This window comes from Morus notabilis, unplaced genomic scaffold, assembly GCF_000414095.1.
Source record: "Morus notabilis unplaced genomic scaffold, ASM41409v2 Scaffold452, whole genome shotgun sequence".
NCBI classification, from domain to species: Eukaryota; Viridiplantae; Streptophyta; class Magnoliopsida; order Rosales; family Moraceae; genus Morus; species Morus notabilis.
In genome coordinates, this window is record NW_010362077.1 from 191169 (window position 1) to 210894 (window position 19726).

Consider the following 19726-nt stretch of genomic DNA (forward strand, 5'->3'; position numbering starts at 1 on the left):
TCTAAATTATCTCACATTGTTTCCATAATTATAAGTGGATGATATTCAATGGCACATGTTACACCAACTTTCTTTTAACATTCTACCCAAAAGGAAAAAAAATAAATAACCCTTTTTAACATAATTTGAATACCAAGTTAGGTATCAAATTTCCCTAAAAAAAGTTAGGTATCAAATTATATATAGTGTTCGTCATTACCCAAAAGAAATGATATCATTTTGTGTATTTAATATGGGTGCTCAAAACTCGATTAATCATATCCTATGATCACCAATTTGTTTTACTCATCTTTCCATCATCATCCTTTTTTTTTGTTAAACGAAACACAATATAAAAATTCGGCGTACTTAGATAATTAAGCAGTCTAACGGGGTCCAAAATTCAGGCTTTACTATTCAAAGTCCATTAATTCTCAATTGGACTACTATTCGACTGCTAACATCAACTTTGCCTCTTGTACTTGCTCTTTGTTCACATTGAAGCCGCACCATTTGAATGTCAACCAAACCGAATAAGGTTAATTTTCTTCACAAAAAGTTGGAAATACCATGCGAGCGTGTTAAGTACTATCTTATTAATATAAATAGATTCACAAATAAAATTTAATTTTTATTAATGATGATATTTAATATGGATAGTGTCCTTAAACATTTCTCATACCCAAAGAAGTTGACCAAATCTTCCTAACCTCTTTCCTTTTGTAGAATGTTATACTATTTAAGTTATTTTTATTTTTATTTTTACACAATCCCATAACAGTGGTATTACAAATCTCTAATATATTCTGTTTTTTTTTTTTTAATCATACGCTTCCCGATATGGTAGTAATACGTGACATGGGAAACTAAGATTAAAACAAAAATGTGTACTATTTCGTCTCTCATTTCATTTTGAGTATATCACGTAAAATCAATGATCATGTACAACACCCAATTGCACTTTCTCCGATTTATCAAAGGAAGAATAAGGTTGAGGAGGTGTTGCCGGCAAGCGAGTTGAGTATGGATGAAAAGCTTTCTTCAGCTCACTATACCTCTCTACATCAAAATTGTGAAGCTCCATTAGGCGCCTCTGCTTTGCGCTAAACCGGCTGCGAAAAATCCCTTCAAAAGAAGGCTCTGTTCTGGTCCTGAGGAAGAAGGCGTAACAAGCCATAAAGTACGTGGAAGTTACGAAGTAGCAAATGGGTTCCATCACATCCCATGAGAGCTCCCAAAAGGTGAGCCTAAACAACCCGGCGGTCGAGACCACAAGGTAGCCAAGACCGCCCAAGAGCTCCTTTCGGACAAGTGAGTCCGCTTCCTCGTCAATCTCGGACTTCTGCTTCTCCATCTCTTCTAGCTCATTTCTTCCTGTGTCGTTGGGGTTGGAATCTGCTGCTTGAATTAGTGCTTGGAGAGCATTGGTCCAAGCATTGGCTACCTGAAACCAGAGAGTTTGAAATGTATTGGGTAAACGATGACTGGCCTAAAGTATGATGCAATCTTATTGGGCTTTTTGGTTCGTTATGACTTTCGAGGAAAAGATAGAAAACAAAAGCAAAACAGAAAAAAGCAAACTTATTCAAATTCTTGTTAGAAAAAAGTTGCATTCAGAATCCTTAGTTGAAAGGCAAATCTCAAACCGGGACCGTCTAGACAAAAGTCATTCATTGACTAAATTGAGGGAAGGACAATCAAACAGTTAGTAGTGATGAGATAATAACACTATTTCAAGGAATGCTTCTTAGCACAACGTAACACCATCATGAAATTAGATTGATGAAGGAAATCAACATCCTAGCTAATTAAGTGTTGTTGTTCTTAAGTCATATATTTAGCCTTTACTAAAAATTTGGTTATTTGAATGTCACCGCCCCATCCCTAAAGCTAAAAGTCTATTTTTGACAACTTCACACCGACCAAAATGGTAAGGCTGAGGCACACACCAACGGCACAAACTAATAATGTTAGTATATGAAAAAAAAAAAGAAGGAAAATCAAAATTTGCCAATTCTGTAGAAAATAAATCCCAATAAACGCTAACACGAAAATGGAAAACAATTCATAAAAAAAATGGAAAATTGAAAATTTATGTAGCTTTTTTTTTCTTAAAGAAAATAAAAGAAATTTGCCCATTCTGTATTGCTTGCTAGTTATCCCTCCCCTTTTTCATTTTTGTGCCGTTAAAAGAGATAAAATTTTCTTCTGTATTAAGTTTCTCTTTTCTTTTATTGACTGATAGGTGAAAGGGCCATATTAACATTTCAGTTTTGAAAAAGTCCTCTACCTCTTTTATTTTTTTTTATTTTTTAGGGCAAAGGATCCATTTTTAGTCCTTTACCTCATTGAACCTGGGTTTTATTTAAAAAAAAAAAAATTTGTGAAAATTTTTTAGAGGACTAGATGCCCTGGGTTTAACCACCATAAGCAAGTGGGAAAAAAAAAAATCTTCAGCCATTGAAGAAACTGATATGGTTTCTATTGGTCCTTCCAAATAAGTTCCATCTCAAACGTGGTACCCTTTATCACGTTAAGATCTGGCGAAACAAAAGTTTCATTTTCCTGTCGAAAGAGAAAACACAAAAATAATGATAAAAACTATCAGTTCCCCAAATTGAAAGAATTTTGAAAGATAAAAACAATAACAATACGTAATTTTTCCCGAAATGAACAATGAAACCCTTTCAGATCAAGACCATGACAATCTAATCTGAAATCATCACAGAGAACAGAATAAAATGAAAATGAAAATGAATAGAAAAAACATTTATTTTTAGTAGCATTCAAAGGATTAAGAATCTATCAAGGAACAAGAATTCACCTGTTCTGGTCTGAGGAATACGATGTCACCGTGAACGACAACGCTTCCACTGTCTTCGAGCATTTTCGCGAAACTACGTCCCTGATCATCCTGACCAGGAGAGCCTTCACCGCAGATCCGTACAAAGTCCGAGTACGGAATCCAGGTCTTCTGAAGCTCTCTCAGCCTCGATTTCACAGCCTCCAACGGCGCCACCCTAAGGAACTTCCTCATATTTGCCACCTTCAAGTCAGATTTCTCTTCCGGCGAAATTTCCGGCGGAGTCAGGCCGTCGAATCGGAGGCGATCTCTCGCAATGCCGATTTCCTTGATCTTCTCGATCAGGCTTTCTCCCGCCGGAAGCGACCGGAGCTCCGGCGAAGTCGCCGGCGAAGTCGCCCTCTTGTGGAGGAACCGGCTGAAAATGGCATTGTCACCAGGATCCGGGGCAATACTTGCTCGATTAGGGATCCGACGGCTATTCGTGAGGCTTTTGGAGGAGGTTTTGCATATGTTGAAGAGACGCTGGGCTAGGGTTTTCTTGGACGCCATTGTTGAGAAGAAATAAACTCTTTCGAGTTTTTTTTTTTTTTTTTCCTCTCCCTGCAATCAGAGAAAATAAAAAGATTTCCCGTTTGAGTGCAGAAACAAAACGAGGCGCTTTTTCCTTATATAGGGTAAACAGTGAGGAAGACGAACGTTATATTGAATATACCGCAATATTTTCACGTTCTTTTGGAAAAACCGTGAGAGAAACTCGTGGTAATGTTACGAACGAGAAACTAATTCTACCTTACGTTCTCGAATATTCGCTGTCTTGATTCGTGTGCATCGTACGTTTTGAGAAAATTAATTTTGGAATTAATGTATTTTTTCCGTATTAACTAAAAAAACTCGTGATTTTTGAAAGGATCCGTTTATTATCTCTGGAATAGATACGTTTGTAGTCGAGATATTGATGGTGTTACATTCACGAGATGAAATATCCCCAAGACATATCCTGATCACCGTACACGTGGTTAGGTAGCTTTGATCATCAAAATAATCGTTGCCGTACAAGCATAAGAAAATTTATACAGGGAGGTTGGACTGTTGATGCTGACTAGAGCTGGGATAGAGTGCGACCATGATTATGTTCATGGGCCTTTACGCGGTGTAGAGGTGACAATTCGTATTGTAATGTAAGTGTCGTGTTTGTATTATGTTGATTTTTTTAATTAATATAATAAAATTTGATACGAATATAACTTATTTATTATTTATATTAAAATATAAAATTTAAATATATTTTACATATTAATGAGTTGATATAATACGACACGATATATTTATTTATTAAATGAGTCATAATAATATTGTGTCAACTAATTTCTAATAATTCGTTTATTAATTCATTTATAAAATGAGTAATAATAAGGTCGTGTCATTCTATTTCTCAAGATGTTTTTCTTTAAGAAAAATATATATTTATAAACATAGGTAACAAACGGGTTGTAATTGTGTTGTGTATTCGTGTTACTTATATATAGCACGTTTAATAAACAGGTTACGGCATATCAATTGTGGGTTGACAAGTCAACCTGAAACTGACAACTATTTAATTGTGTTTCATGAGTTCAACTTGATTTTGACCTAAACTTATTTATGATAAATTCAAACCTGTTAACTTCGTGTAGATTTTAAATCGCGTCGCTACTTAAATTGACAGTCCTCATATGATGTTTTTAGTAATGTAAGTTTACAAACTTAGATTATATCAAAATTATATTGTAGTTAAACAAAAAAAAATATAGATTCTAGCAAAAAAAAATTAGACAAATTTCACTGTTTTCCCCTCAAAATTTTGTCACAATTATTGCGTTCCTTTTTATTCTAGATAATCTTTCATGCGTAATCGTACAATTTTGTGATTCAAGCATAAAAATTTCAAAAAGAAAATGAAACTTTGCCTTTTCCTTTAAGAATAAAAAAGAAAAAAAAGACCAATTTGCGAAGTGTGAGCCATGTGTGCATTTACAATTTGGCATCAGCAATAATATATAAATATAAACTATCTCTCGAGAATACGTCAAACCAACTAATCAAAAGGGAGAAAAGAAAAACATGAATTTTTTTTTTTTTTTTGGTGGAAGGGAAAAATTTGAAGTTGTGCTGTAGTAAAATGTTTTACAAACACAGATGTTAGGCGTGTAACGTAAATTCATATTTGTTGATAGTCAAAAACAAACACATTATAAATTTTCTCTACGAAGAGATTGACGAGAAATTCGAACTTAAAACATCAAACACTTGAAGTAATTGTGAATATTATGTGCCTTTGAAAATAAGAATAATCATGAATACCAAATTAAGCCAGTGACCACATAATTGAGAACAAATATTTTGACGCAGTATTTTTTTTTTTCCGTCTTCAACGATTCAAAACATGATTAATATTTCTTTCACTAATTTGTATTAGGATTTTAAATGTTTAACACGTGTGACTTAGTAGAACCATCGTTATCCTTGAGAGTCAAACAATTATAATAGGCTTGCTTGTAAAAACGACCTATTCTTTCTTCTCTCGGTCTGCGAGAAAGCAGGAGATGGCACAGCTCATTCATAACTGGTGAAGGTGATTTGCATTGCGTGAACGCGAACGTGTCGCCACATATTCACTTACCTCTTCTCCACGTCGACCAAAGAAGAACCACCAAAGAAGAACATGTGTCTAGAGTTCTTATCTACGTGGCCTCGTTCATTTCACCAATTTAAATTTTTAATTTTAAATTTTTACAGTAAAAATTTTTTTAAAAATGTCATATTTAACTTTTTTTGTTACAGTAAAAAATTCTTATAAAATGTCACATCTCAACTCAAATTAAAAACTCAAATCTGTAAAGTGGTTCACGAGGCTCGTTGGGAAAGTTGTAAAGAAAATTTCAGCCCTGTTTGAAATTGTTCTGTTTTTGTTTTTTACATTTTTTAAAAAATAAAAAATAAAAATAATTTTAAAATAACGTGTAGTATAATTAAAAATAAAAATAATTTTTTAATTTAATATAAAATAAGAAATAAGTTATTTTTTTTCTCTTCTCTCAAACAAAGAGAGATATTAACGATATTTTTTATATTATAAATAATCTCTTGATAAAATTACTAAACACATTTTTAAAAATAATTTTTATCTCAAATTAAAAATATTTTCATTTTTATTTTCATATAAAAAATAAAATTATTTTAAAACGAATTCTAAACACACATTTCATCTTTTACCATTTCTGGTGGTAATTTCTTTACGTAGCATGTTTTGCCACGTGGCGGCCATCCGCTGGTTTTCCAGATGATGGCTTCACTGGATATGACCTGGTTTCTAGTTATCAGATTTTGTCGCCCATTTTAGGCGTGAGAGGAAACATAAGACGTAGCTTTAACACATGATTCAAATTGCATTATAAGTTGCAATTATTAAAAGAAATTGGAGAATTATTTAGCTAAAAAAAAAATAAATTGGAGAATTATAGGATAGAGTATGAAAAATATCGCATCAATGTAATGTAATTTTGAACTGTCGATTTTTGTTTAAACTTATGATTTTAATGTAAGCTGGCCGTATAAAGTTGTATTCTATTGGCATAATAATTTTTAATAACTTGTTATAGAATTTTCATGCATTAAGTACTTGTTAATCTTCGTAGCGGTCTCTTTGATTTTGAAAATCATATCGTTAAATTTATAGATTAATAACAAGAAATAATTTTCCTCAAAAAAAAAAAAAAAAAGGAAAAAGATATAATTTGTTGGCATTACTTTTTTACGGGTACTAAAGAGATTTTCACCTTTGGTGATAAGTTAAAAGCAGCCCCACCAAAATTGACTATCATTAGTTGTTGTCCCCAGCATGGGCTAACATATACGATTAAGTTCCAATCATTAAGGTGTATTAGGTTTCCCCGTTTTACTTTCTTTACACTGGTTGTATGCTTGACGAATAATATTTATCAACCATTTTTTTTTTCCAGCTCAAAATAAAAACAGCTTTTTATATATATAGACGAGTTTTTAACGGCTATATTTTTATCGGTAGTTATTTTTAAATATATAAATATGATGATATACCATGATAAGAATTTAATTTTATTAATTTCATTACTTTTTTATCAAATATTTAATTTATTATAACTATTAAATTAATATCGTGTGGTTAAAACGATAATATCAGTTGATTACATATACTCATTAGTAAATAGATCGTTATAATAAATTGGATAGTTGACAAAAAAATTTATGACATAAATTAACGGCATTAAATTCTTTATCACGTTATGTTATTGAATTTTTAAATTTGATAATAACTATCAATAAAAATATAGTAATTAAAAACTCATCAATATATATAAAAAAAAAAAATAGCTCCCATTGTTTTTAAGTTCTTTGAAAAGTTGTTAGGGGTTAAGTGCGTTCTCACTCAGAAAAGCAGTACTGTGATTTACTTATCGAGATAAGGAGCTAAATGAAAAACATAATAGAGAATAAGTGGGTTAGAAATAACTAATGAAGATATCTATGAAAGGGACGACAAAAAATTTCCATTACACGTTAAGCAGGCAATATTTGTAAGTGATCGAGTAGGAAAATTGTTCTCGGCTAATCATGTTCAGATATTATAAATGAAAGATCTTCACTGGTGTTTCACTTGCACAATTTGTTTTTAACGAATTTCCTAATTTTGAGGCATAAATAATGCATTTATTCTTATCTTTATCGCGTTAGTGACTCGGTGTTGCCAAGTTTTCTCACATTTAGTAATAATGGAGCCACAAAATTTATTCGGTGGGCCACTATGAAAAAAAAGTTAAAAAAGTACTTTTTATTAAATAATAATGTAGTTATATATTTTAATTATTGATTGGAGACACAATTGTAATTTTTTTTATAAGATGAGGGGTAATTAAAATTTTATAAAATACCATGGACAAAATTAAACTGAATGAGAAACGTGTCCTCGTGATCAATAAAATGCGACTTGTCATTGATCATATAAAAAGCCTTTAAATTTGTATTTTATTTCATTTTAATTATTCACATATGTATATATACGTAAACTAGTCTGCATCCAACAGAGTTCCGACATCATTAAGGTCAATGGAAAATATATTGCATTTAGAAAGGGCGGTTTTATTGGCACATGACCTCTTGACACTTGAATATTGAATAACAGGTGGATTTAAAACTCTAATGGAATGTTTGTTTTAAGAGTTCATTTTTAATTCTGAATTATAATTTTTAATTTTTTATAATATTTTTTTCTCATAAAAAATTTAAATTTTAAAATTTAAAATAATAAATAATAATTCTAAATTCATAAACTAAACGTCTTATAAGTCTCATCATTCATCTGAATAACCCCGATAAAATAGCATTCTTTCCTTTCTACAGCATCATTGAGTAAGTAAAGAGCAGCAACTGCCATTTTTGCATCACTCTTAAGGAGATGAGGCGTTTTGGGTATATGGGTTCTACTACAGTACAAATTTAAGATTTTAATTCTGTTACAGTATTTTTCTCTCATAAAAAAATTAAATTTCAAAAATTATAACAAAAAACTCTAGTTTAAACTCTAATTTGAACCCATAAAGTAAATGGGTCCATAATTTATTCAAACTCCCCACCAGTCGGTGTGGGAGCCGACTCTTATTTTTCACAACTGATGTCACATTGTCGATAAAAACAAGTTGTTGTTTCCCTTTGATATTCTTCTAGCCAACGGGCGGCGACATCCACTATCATCACAGGGTTTGAAGAATGGTCCATATGAACAAAAGAACTTATATCATGCTAAATACTCTCAACAAAGATGCAGAACAACTTAAAATCCTTTCCCGTTTAGGTGTTCTTAATCTTAATTTCTATCGGTACATCCAAGGGAGGTCGGCCACAGAATTATTGAACCTATTCCCAAAATTTGGTTTGCCTCCAAGCAAATTCCGTTCAACTACATTGAATCAAAGCATGAACAATTGATGATTTGATTCTCCATCTTCCTTGCAACAAATACATAAAAAATCACATCGCAGCGGCGGAGCTGCCTTGGGCCCAGTGGGGGTAGCCTTATTTGTCCCTGCTCAAATATTTTTATATTGTCATTTCTCCACAGTTTTTCAAAGAAAATTTCAGTTATACCTTGAGGTTTGATTTTTTTTTAGCATATTCTCATTTCAAACCTAAAATAAACCAGAAATTAAATTATACTACTACCATATAAATTTACAAGTTTTTAGACTTAAATATTAAATTTAACTCTATTAACTCTAAAAAAATTATTAAGTCATAACAAACAAAACAAAGTAGATAAATGAAGGTAAAAGATCACTGTATTATAATTTTAATTTAAAATTTTGGCTCAATGATCACGCCCATTGAAAAAAAAAAAAAAAAAATAGCTCCGTCATTAATCACAGGTGACCCTGCTCTTTTAAGATTAGCCGAAACACTGACGAAGTTATTGCATAATCTCCAAACAAAAACCTTTACTTTCTGGAGAATAAAATTTTGTTAAATAATCTTCTACCATCTAAATCAGAGCAGGAAACCTGGGCCATTCTAGGGACTAACGACATAATTTAGTTCCGGAACCGAAATTGTCTCATCACCGGCCTTCATCTAATTTGAGTGGGGAAGATGCCATTTAAGTCTTCTGTTTTTTTTTTTTTTTTTTTTTTTTTTAACTTTTGAACTATATACTTTAAGATAGAATCATGTATAAAATTACAATCTACTATAATTGTCGACTTGTATTGAAACTAAAAGTCCACTAATAAATTTTAATTTAAAGGTGTTTTAAAAGTCCAGTTTAGTGTGTTAATGAAACAACCCATTAAGAAAAGAATTACGGATTCTTAGTCTTAAACAACATATTTACGATCAATGTAAGTTCTAATTAGTCCGACATTATTCCAATAAAAGATAGACATAGATCGGGTGCCATTGAGCAATGAGTCTTGAATAGATGGTGAGATCGCTCCTTGATAATTCATTATATTCTCGTAAATTCAATAAGAATCTAACTCATGACAAGGGAAAAAAGTATACTTGTAGATGGTCCACATGATCTCTCATGTACAATAATGTTAGGGGATTGGATGCTTTGCATTTCAATTTTACTCTTTCTTAACAAGTAGCAAAATATCACAAATAATTGCTATTTTTATCCTCCGCAGCTTCAACTTGATGACATTAAGCATTTTTCATTATTATTTTTATTTTATATTTTTTTCACCCCGTAAATTAGTTTCGAGACAAAAAAAAAAAAAAGAAAAAAGAAATTGACTTGTTTGTGACTGCGTTTTATATATGCTCCACCGAGATTGATTTTGGCCGTCAATTAAACATTATTTTGTTCTTTTTGTTAAGATCTTTTCTAACTAGTTTGTCGTGTCGCATAACTAGTTCCAAGAGAAACACATTTATGAAGGATAAAAGTGGAAAGGGCGATAAAAAGATGCAAAATGCCGAAATCTATGAAGGAAAAAATCCCACCGAAAAAAAAAAAAAAAAACATAAAAAACCAAAACAAAAGGCGTAGCTTTAAAAAAAAAAAAAATCCCATTTTTTTTTTCTCGACCATCAATTACTGGCCGATATTGTCAATGGAAAAAGATGAAAGAAGTGACAAAATGTTTTTGGTATTGTTTGATCTATTTTTGACGAGGGTGTACGGCTAAGAGGTTCTAGCGCTAGCTCAAATCTTAGTGCTATATTTCTTTTCTTTTCTTTTTTCTTTTTCTTTTTGGTTGAATGAGAAAATCTCAATGCTTGATTCCTCTTTTCGACTAATGTAAAAGTAAGACAAGAACATCCGATTAAGCGAACCCCCAATGTCCATCCTAGGATAGGTAATAATTGTTCATGACTTTTGTCTTTTTTTTTTTTCCCTTCAAGAATAATTATGTATATGCACAAATTTCTCATTTTTTGAACTGGAATATGGCATATATTCGACATATTATTGTCCTCTACGAGACATATGGGATGGGACAACAATTTTTATTCCCTCTCTGTTTTTCTCCTTTCACCCAATATTTCTTTCGTGGACAAGGGTTTATCCCTTTTTTTTCAATCCTTCTAACATAATGTTTGAGTACTTGGCATCCCCAAGGAATCATCGTCCAACCGACCAATCACAACTTTTTTAGCAAAAAAAAAGATCATGTTTTTTTTTTGACAAGACATCTTGTCCACTAGTCCCAGCCTAATTACACGCAGTTTACAAATGATCTCTCAATTATTGATCAAGAATTTGAATAATTAATTATGCCTTCTTATAATCTCCTACTTAATTTGTCCATTCCATATGTTTAGCACTAAATACAGCTGTTATTAGTCTATTGTTTTATTTTGCCCTTAAATGAAGGAACAAATCACGTTCTTCATCGTTATGCTTGGAATTAAACGACTGTTATGAATGTACAAAGTCACTAAATGGAACTATTAATAAGGGAGAATGTACTAAATATCATATTTATAAAACTAAATAAATAACAGATTTTAAAATTATTTAAAATAAATATCAGTTTATCGTGTAAATGTTTTATTTATAATTAGTAAAATGATATTTTTTATGTTAATTTTCTTTTTACGACAGGTAAAAAGATATTTGTCCACGTAAATAAAAAATTTTTACCATGTAAATTATTTTTTTCAATCATAAATGACACATTTACACAGTTAACTGTTATTCACTACAAATAATTTTAAAATCTACTATTTACTTAATTTAGTTTCAAAAATATTTTATTTATTACAATTTTCTTATTAATTAATAACTAGTACCTGTATGCCATTTGTAAATTTGCTATTTGTAAAGCTAGACTTGAGGCAACTTAAAATATTAACTTGAATTTAACATTCAAAGTTAAAAACTTAGCCAGCCCTAGCAAAAATTCGGAGGGAGAGAGAAAAAAATAAAAAAAAATAAAAAAAAGAGTTTTCATGGCTAGAGGTTCGGTGTATCACTACATCTTTGGCTACCAAAATTTATCTATAAGCTCGTCATCGGATGCTTAGTTAGGGTGGAGTTCGTGCCATCCACGGAGGAGGACGATTGTTGGATAGAATCTAAAGGATGGGATCGTCATTGGACTTTAGGTGTTTTTAGACAAGTCAGTCTTTGTCTCGACATATCTTGTGGAAGTTGTGGTCTGTGAGAGAAGTTGAGTCGTCTTGTAGTGCACACGATGATTATTGTCTATGTGTGTTTACCAACCACTTGTCTTTCTATCGTTTTGTTTTGCTGGTGTTGAGCGGTCTTGCCCAACTTGGATTTTTGATGTTCTAACTTGTGTTTTTTTTTTTTTTTTTTTTTTTTTTTTTTTTTTTTTTTATTGGGTTTTTCATTTGTTATAATGGTGGGTTTTATCCCGATTAGTTTAGGTTATTGTTTTTTCGTTTGCAAGAAATGTTTTTTTTCTGGTTTCTATATATATAGCCTTCACGCTATGGGTTTCTCGACATCGGTTGATCGGATTGTTTTCATCAATTGTAGAGGATATGTTGAAGAATCATGTGTGTGCTTGATTTTTTGTGTACCTCTTTGGATGATTTTCGTTTGTGGAGTTCAGTAGATACTATTTTCTCTTGAGCTTTATTCAAATTTGCTGATGGAACTAATTATATGTGGTACCATGTTTCTTATAGTATGAGCTATGTACATGAATTGATATTTGTAACGCCTTTTCATATTTTGGAATATACTATCCATTTAAAAAAAATGATTTGAGACATACTTTTTATGAATTTGAAGAATGAAGTTAGGTATGGTTTTACGGCTTAGTAATGCTTGCAACCACATTACGTTGTTATTTTTTATTTATAGGTGTTCAAGAAATTGGTACATTAATTAATATTTCAAGATCCTATCTATATATAAATAAAATGATAATGTCGACTTATCAGTAAATTACTATAACAAAAATTCTTACATTGTTACATAATAGAATGTGGGGACGCTGAATTATTGGTAGTTTCAATCCATTAGTAGTAATGCTCTTTTTATCTTTTTCTCATTTTTAAACCGCATCTTGGCTAGTAGATATCATAAACTTGGAAATTAGCTGAAAAGGTATGCGTCGCCATAGCCAGATAAGAAAGAAACAATAGGATATTCTAAGCATTGATGCAACATGCAACTTGCGGGAGTCATATATTAATTATATATAAACTACTTGCTGACGAGCTTTTACATAAGCTTTTGGAGCTTTGTTAGGTCTATAATAAGGTTGGAAATATATTTTAATACTCACTAATCCAAATATAACACACCAAGCAGGATTTATTAGGTAAGGGAATTAAAAACTTATATGATTTGATGAATCACTATCATGGGTCGGTTCATGCCCTGAACCGGAAAACACAATAATATATATATATATATATTTGGACCATTAATTGGATTTGGATTGTTTCCTGTTTTCAGCAATAGAACTGGATCTTGGTCATTGTGTTGTTTCTTTCCCGAACGACACAAAGAACTATTAATAATAAGAATTTCAAATTAAGATGCATCTTACATTAAAGCCACAAACTGTGTTGTAGTTATCTGTAACCTCATCACCGGTTCTGACTCAGCATGTCATGACCGGTGGTGGCTTTGTATAAGCTTTGACATGGTTGAGAAGATATATATAAGAGATTAATTAAAATTTGATGCTTTAATATATATATACATATAATAGTTATAGATATGTTATATATATATATATGTATATATATTTCTCGATTGTTGTATTATTAGATCAGGGAGTCCCTAGAATATATATACAATGGATAAGATTTGCGAAAAGAGGAAGAAAGGAAGAGTGTACGGCCTGTTTGGTGTGAAGAAAAAAAAAGTAATTATTAGTGGATATTGTTAAGCGGAAAAACTTAATATTAAAGCTAGATATAGTGACTTAGACCATCTCTAATGCATTTATTAATATTAATTGTATATTTAATATCAAAAAATGTAATATAGTGTGTTATCCTCACTCTAAAAATAAAATTAATGAACATAAGTGAATGAAAGAGTAAAATAATAATTGTCGAAACAACATGTTTTCTTGGGATATTTACATTTTTATACAATGTGTTTTGAGTTTATTCAAAAATTATACTTTTAAAATTTTTAATCTCATCAAATGTATACCTTTAAATTTACTTTTTCACAATCAATTTTTGATTTTAAGCATAAAATACCTAAAGTACCCTTAAATAAAAATGGAAAAAGAAAAAAAACTTTAAAAAAACTTTAAACTTACAGAGTTAACCTTAAAAATATCTAAAATACCATTGAAATGGGGTTTTTTGTTTAAAATTTTATTTTTTAATGTTGGAAAGTTTTTATTTTCTCTCCTTTTTTAAGGATAATTTGGTCATTTCAGAAGTTAAAATTAATTATTAACCGAGATAAGCGATAGATTTGTATATTAAGGCTTAGTTTGGTAGTGCTGTAGATTTTAAACAAATTACTTTTAACTGTGCTGAACTAAGAAGCAGCTATTACAAAAAGCAACTGAGTGTTTAGTAAACTATAATTATAGTAGCTGTGCTGATTCTAAAACCATTATAATAGCGTTTGGTAAATTATGAGGTTGAATTGTTGTAAATAGTTAAAAATTACGACTATACTATATTATACTATAATATAATATATATATAATTATAATATAATATATAATTATTATTATATTATATACAATAAATATATTATAATTAATACACCATGTAGTCGTGTGTGTAATGTACTATAATAGATAATAATATTAAAATTATTAGTATAATTATAGTATTATTTGTTAAAATATTACAACTAGTGTAATATACTATAATATATAATAATATTAGAATTATAAGATTATATTAATATTTAATTATTATATTATTATATTATTATATTATTATTAATATAATAAATATAATTATATCAATATAATATAATAATATTATTGTAATATTATTAATATAATAAATATAATTATATCAATACAATATAATATATAATATTTTATAAAATAATAGTTAAAAAATCATATTATAATTATAATATTATATTATTAAAATAATTATAATATCATATTATATGATAAACTAATAATATTATAGTTATTAATATAATTATAATATTATTTGTTACAATATTACTATTATATTATATTATATTACGAGTCTTACCTAATATTGTAAATTTTAAATTTTATTAAGAGTATAATGAGTATTATAAAAGTTTTATTAATTGTATATGCTTATTAATTGTACTATCATATAGGTATATTTGGCATCAAAAAAACACATTTCAGAATAAAAATAAGGATATTCCGTTGCCGGGAATCGAACCCGGGTCTCCTGGGTGAAAGCCAGATATCCTAACCGCTGGACGACAACGGAATTGATGTCATATAAGCGTTAACATGTAAAATATTGTAGATATCTAAACCATCCATGATCTTTCCTTGATGTTCTCTACATCATCCATTTTAAAAGACGTGATGCTTTATATAATGATATCATTTTTATATCATTAAAATAATGATAATATCGTTATATAATACAAAATATGGTCATTATGATAATTATTATATCATTTTTGTTACATTTATAATATTTTGAATTTTTTTTAAAAAATTTTAACACAAGATATGAAATTTTGCCATGCAATTATCACCATAAATTTGCATACAACTTGCCTCGTACATCTTCCTATAGTGTGGGAGCCTACAAAGCGTACAAAAACTGTTCTATAAAGCAAAGCCCAATAGCGTACCTCAATTAGAGTCTAAAGTGTTTTCTTTAACTACAACTTGATAGATTGGGCCGTCTTATTCTTCTTTGAGCTTCAAAAGCTTGCTTCTAGATTAATCACTAGACCAACTTGGTGGGAAAATTCAGTGTTATTCATGAAATTAATTATTACACAAGAAAAATAACTTGTATAGGGATTTCCAAGGACATTGATGTGAAAAAGAAAATGGCTTTATGCATGATTTCCTTATCCATAACTGCTAACTCAAATGCAAGTTAATTCAAACTTAAATAGAAAGCCACGTACATTTCATTTCCAAAAAAAAAGATATTTGTATTTCTTTGGTCAATTCAATCTTTTTCCAAAATTTTGAACAATCTCGCATCTAAGTGCAAAGTTTCAACGACCAGTGTATTCGAATTGATCCAAATTCGTATCTTTTCGAAGTTCGAGTATAAAGTACTCCAATAGCTTAAGAACAAGAAAACCTATGGCCAGATTTTTGCAGATGTCCTAAGAAACCAGATACTAGTTTAACTTAATCAACCATATGACACGAATAATATCACCCAAAAACTAGAAACTTTAATGAAAAAGAAAAGAAAAAAAAAACTTGGTCAAATAATCATGTGTTTTTATGCGCACCACGATACACCACAGTACACATTATTTATACAGCCAACCTCAATCCAATTTTCTACAACTTTATAGATTTGTCATTTTTTTCTTTTAGGGATTTACATGAAGAATTATGTGAAAGAAAATGGCTTTAGTAAATGGTTCACATATCGACAGCTGTGTCATATGCAATTGAATTCAGGTCTCATTTAGTACGTAGGATAGGACAATATTGGATAGGACAGTTGTAAGATAATGCATTAAGATAGGATTAAAATTTAATCCAATCCCATGATTGGTGTCGTGTATCAGGATAAAGGCGTTTTTGAAAAAAAAAATCAAAATTGGGACTCAAATTGTAATTTTTTAAAACTCGAGGGGCAAAATATTATTTGTTTAATTATACTCATATAAAAATTGCTTATTGACCCCTCAATTTTTAAAAAGTTACAATTGGGTCACAAGTTTTGTAAAAATTTACAAATAGAACCCTAATATATTTCAATAGTCAGGGGATAGCAACATCCCCTTTTAAGAGGAGATTTGAGCAGGGGCTGAACAAAAATTTATCCAAGCCAGTCCTTTAAAAATGTTCGCTAAACACAATTTTAAAATTTAATCCTATCCAATCCTCCTTCGTACTGACCACCAAACGGGCCAACATAAAGAGCAAATCAAGTTTTTGTAATCACAGACATGCATATGCTTAGCAATAAATAAAAGTGCAATGTTGGTATAACCAGATTGCTTGAGACTTCTTTAAACCATGTCGAAGGTACGGAACATTAGAAAGAAAATGAAGCTCAAGACCGAGCAAAGCTCGTGACGTTTTCTTTTGTTGCTCACTTGCTTCACAACTCAATTGCAAACTCATATTTTTATATGTATGTAACATAAAGATTGTATCAAAGTTTAGTGCCAAAAGCAATGTAGAACCAAGTCAATAATTTAAGTTAAAACAGGAAAACTAATCCTTTATTTTTAGTTTTCGTCAAAAACTGTCTGATATCATTACACAAAATTATAAGCCTGCTCAACAACAATGCTCCAAGTTTTCGCCTTTAAGAAGGATCAAACTAAAAGCCCTTCACCAAGTGACACAAGGTGATAGTTTTACTTTGGTGGTGCACAAGATTTGCAAAACTCCACCTTCATCAAGACAACAATCAATCACAACATGGCCATTCAGCTTGACGGATGCTTAATTATTCTCTTTATAATCACCTTCCTTGCCATTGTTATTTCTTGAACACACTTTTCATTCTGTCGACTTAAGCTTTCAGTTGTTTCTGTAAACGCTTCCAGCTTTTTCTTGATCTCTTCCATGACTATCTTCAGAGCCCCATCTTCCATAAGGGCAAATTGAGCATTATGCAACAATGACTCAACCTCGATTTCTAGTTTGTTGACAAGTGCCTTAATGCTTTCCAAGTCCTTGAGTGTAACATAAGTCCCAACCTGCATTGAGCTGATTATCTCCCTCTGCCCTCTTACCGTATTCCCATAGCGATTCCAAAAAGAATTACACCATTTCCCCACCGAACCTATTGGAACAGCTAAGGCACCCAGCAAAGCTGTGACGACAGGCGGCGCAGCAATGGCAGCCGCTACTACGGAGAAAATCAGCAGAGACACAAAAGCTGCCACAAAAATAACATTCGACACCTTTCTCCACGTCTTGACAGATTTCAATTTCTTATCAAGCTTCCTCTTTCGAGTTTGCAACTTCTCCAACATCACATACTGCTGATTAAGAACAGACTGAAACAACACAAAGAACTCATCAGTGAACGGGTCACCAGCCGCCTTAAACTTTGCCAATTCGTGCAATGTCTTCTCAAAAGTACCCCCATTAGCCTCGCTGCCTTCTAGCTCTTCCTTAAACCGGTTGACCGCAGCTCGAACTACCAGCTGATTACCAGTAGCGCGCTTGAGACATCTCTCAAGCGCAGTACAGAAGTCCAAAGTTAGGATGCTGTTTTCAAAGTATTGCTCCACAAGGGAAAACATGTCCTTGTTGTTCCATATATCCTTCTTGTTTTCTAGAATGACCTTGACCACTTCCTGGTTCATCTCAAGCAGGCAATCAGTGATTTCTTTGAGTGAATTGAATGACAATGACCTAACCTCAACCCCAGTTGCCAAAGTTCCAATTACTCGGTTAGTTCTCTCTAGGAGAATAGCATCAAATGTCTGTAAGGTTGGATCAGATCTACAAGCAGCTTCATAGGAGCTTAGATCAGCAGAATACTTGGAATTTATGTTGGGTTCAAGAGGAGGTAATGGTGGTGCTGGTGGTGGTGATCGAGATTTCGGAGCACCGCCATCATTCATTTTGCTCGATTGTCCTCCCATCATTTGGAGAAATGGCCTATAGCTAATGAGAATTAAAGCCCACAAATTTGATGTTTTCTTTCCCGGGTAAGGTTCTTTCTTTTTGCCTGATTTCCCTTCAATTCAATCTCAGCTAAAGAAATGCACAATCTCCAGTCTAAGCAAAGTCTCACAGACCAGCTAATTGAAAAAAAAAAAAAAAAAAAACCAAATTCTGTAACTTTCCAAATTCGAGTGAAACTGACGAAATGGGTTTTTGCTAAGATCCTAAGAACCCAGATGCTATTTTTACTTGATACCATAAACCCAGATGAAATAATCGAAAAAAGCACCCAAAAATAGAAATTTTGCCCCAAAAAAGTACTTTCAAGGAAAGGAAAAAGCTCTATATTTAAGACGACCTGTGTTTACCTGAAATTGAGCTGATGCAAAAGGGAAAGATGAATTACTCTCACTTTAATCCTCCACCGAACTGAATAATCGAAAGATCTAAGCAAAACTCCAGTGTCTAAAACAGAAATTGAAAATCTTAGCTAAAATCGCCAATAAATTAAAGAATCGATTCCGGAAAAGGAGAAAACTTGAGGACCAAAGGACAGGCTTTTCTGAAAATAAATTGGCGGAGAAATCAAGGAGTTTAGGACTGGTTTATCTGGACGGGAAAGAGAACGAAAATGAGGGGAAAGTGAGAGAAAATGGAAGGGAGGGTGTGAGGAAACAATAGCCAGGGCTTTGTCATCTCAACTCTCAAGCAGTGCTTTGGAAGGGAGGGTCTTCACACACACTTACGAGTCAAAAGCGCGTTTGAAACTGTTCTAAAAATAATTTTGTTTTTTTTTATGAAAATATAAATGAAAATCTTTTTAATTTTAGATAGAAATTAATTTTAAAAAAATATTTAATAATTTTATTAAGAAATTATTTTTAATATAAAAAAATTTATTAATATCTATTTCTTATTGAGAATGAGAAAATAAAAATAAAAAATAAAAAATAAAAAATGATTAAAAGTCATTTTTTATTTTTTTCTCATTTTACAATAAAAAAATTATTTTGATTTCCTTTTTTTTTGTTTTTAATTATACCAAACGCTGTTAAAATCATTTTCATTTTTTTTTTCTCAAAAAACGTGCAAAACAAGAACAAGAACCATTCCAAACACGACAAAAGTGGCGTCAGCGACTTCACTCTCTCTGTTTTGTTTTTTTTTGATAAATTTTATAAATTCCCCTCAA

At 31.1% G+C, this 19726-nt stretch overlaps 2 protein-coding genes and 1 non-coding gene across 3 annotated transcripts; all 3 read right to left on the reverse strand.

Annotated features, from left to right (window-relative positions):
- Positions 1–768: 768 nt before the first annotated feature.
- LOC21392521 (calcium uniporter protein 2, mitochondrial) lies at positions 769–3410 on the reverse strand. The gene is made up of 2 exons (XM_010101057.2): positions 2804–3410; positions 769–1423 (listed from the first exon to the last, which is right to left on the reverse strand). Exons 1-2 carry the CDS (start codon positions 3332–3334, stop codon positions 911–913), a joined length of 1044 nt encoding a protein of 347 aa, XP_010099359.1. The 5' UTR covers positions 3335–3410; the 3' UTR covers positions 769–910.
- An 11702-nt stretch (positions 3411–15112) lies between these two features.
- On the reverse strand, positions 15113–15184 carry TRNAE-UUC. The gene has a single exon. It is a non-coding gene; the product is annotated as a tRNA-Glu (tRNA).
- A 1920-nt stretch (positions 15185–17104) lies between these two features.
- LOC21392522 (UPF0496 protein At2g18630) lies at positions 17105–19283 on the reverse strand. Its single transcript, XM_010101058.2, has 2 exons — positions 18903–19283; positions 17105–18671 (listed from the first exon to the last, which is right to left on the reverse strand). The coding sequence occupies exon 2, from the start codon at positions 18513–18515 to the stop codon at positions 17343–17345; it is 1173 nt and encodes a 390-aa protein (XP_010099360.2). The 5' UTR covers positions 18516–18671; positions 18903–19283; the 3' UTR covers positions 17105–17342.
- Positions 19284–19726: the final 443 nt, after the last annotated feature.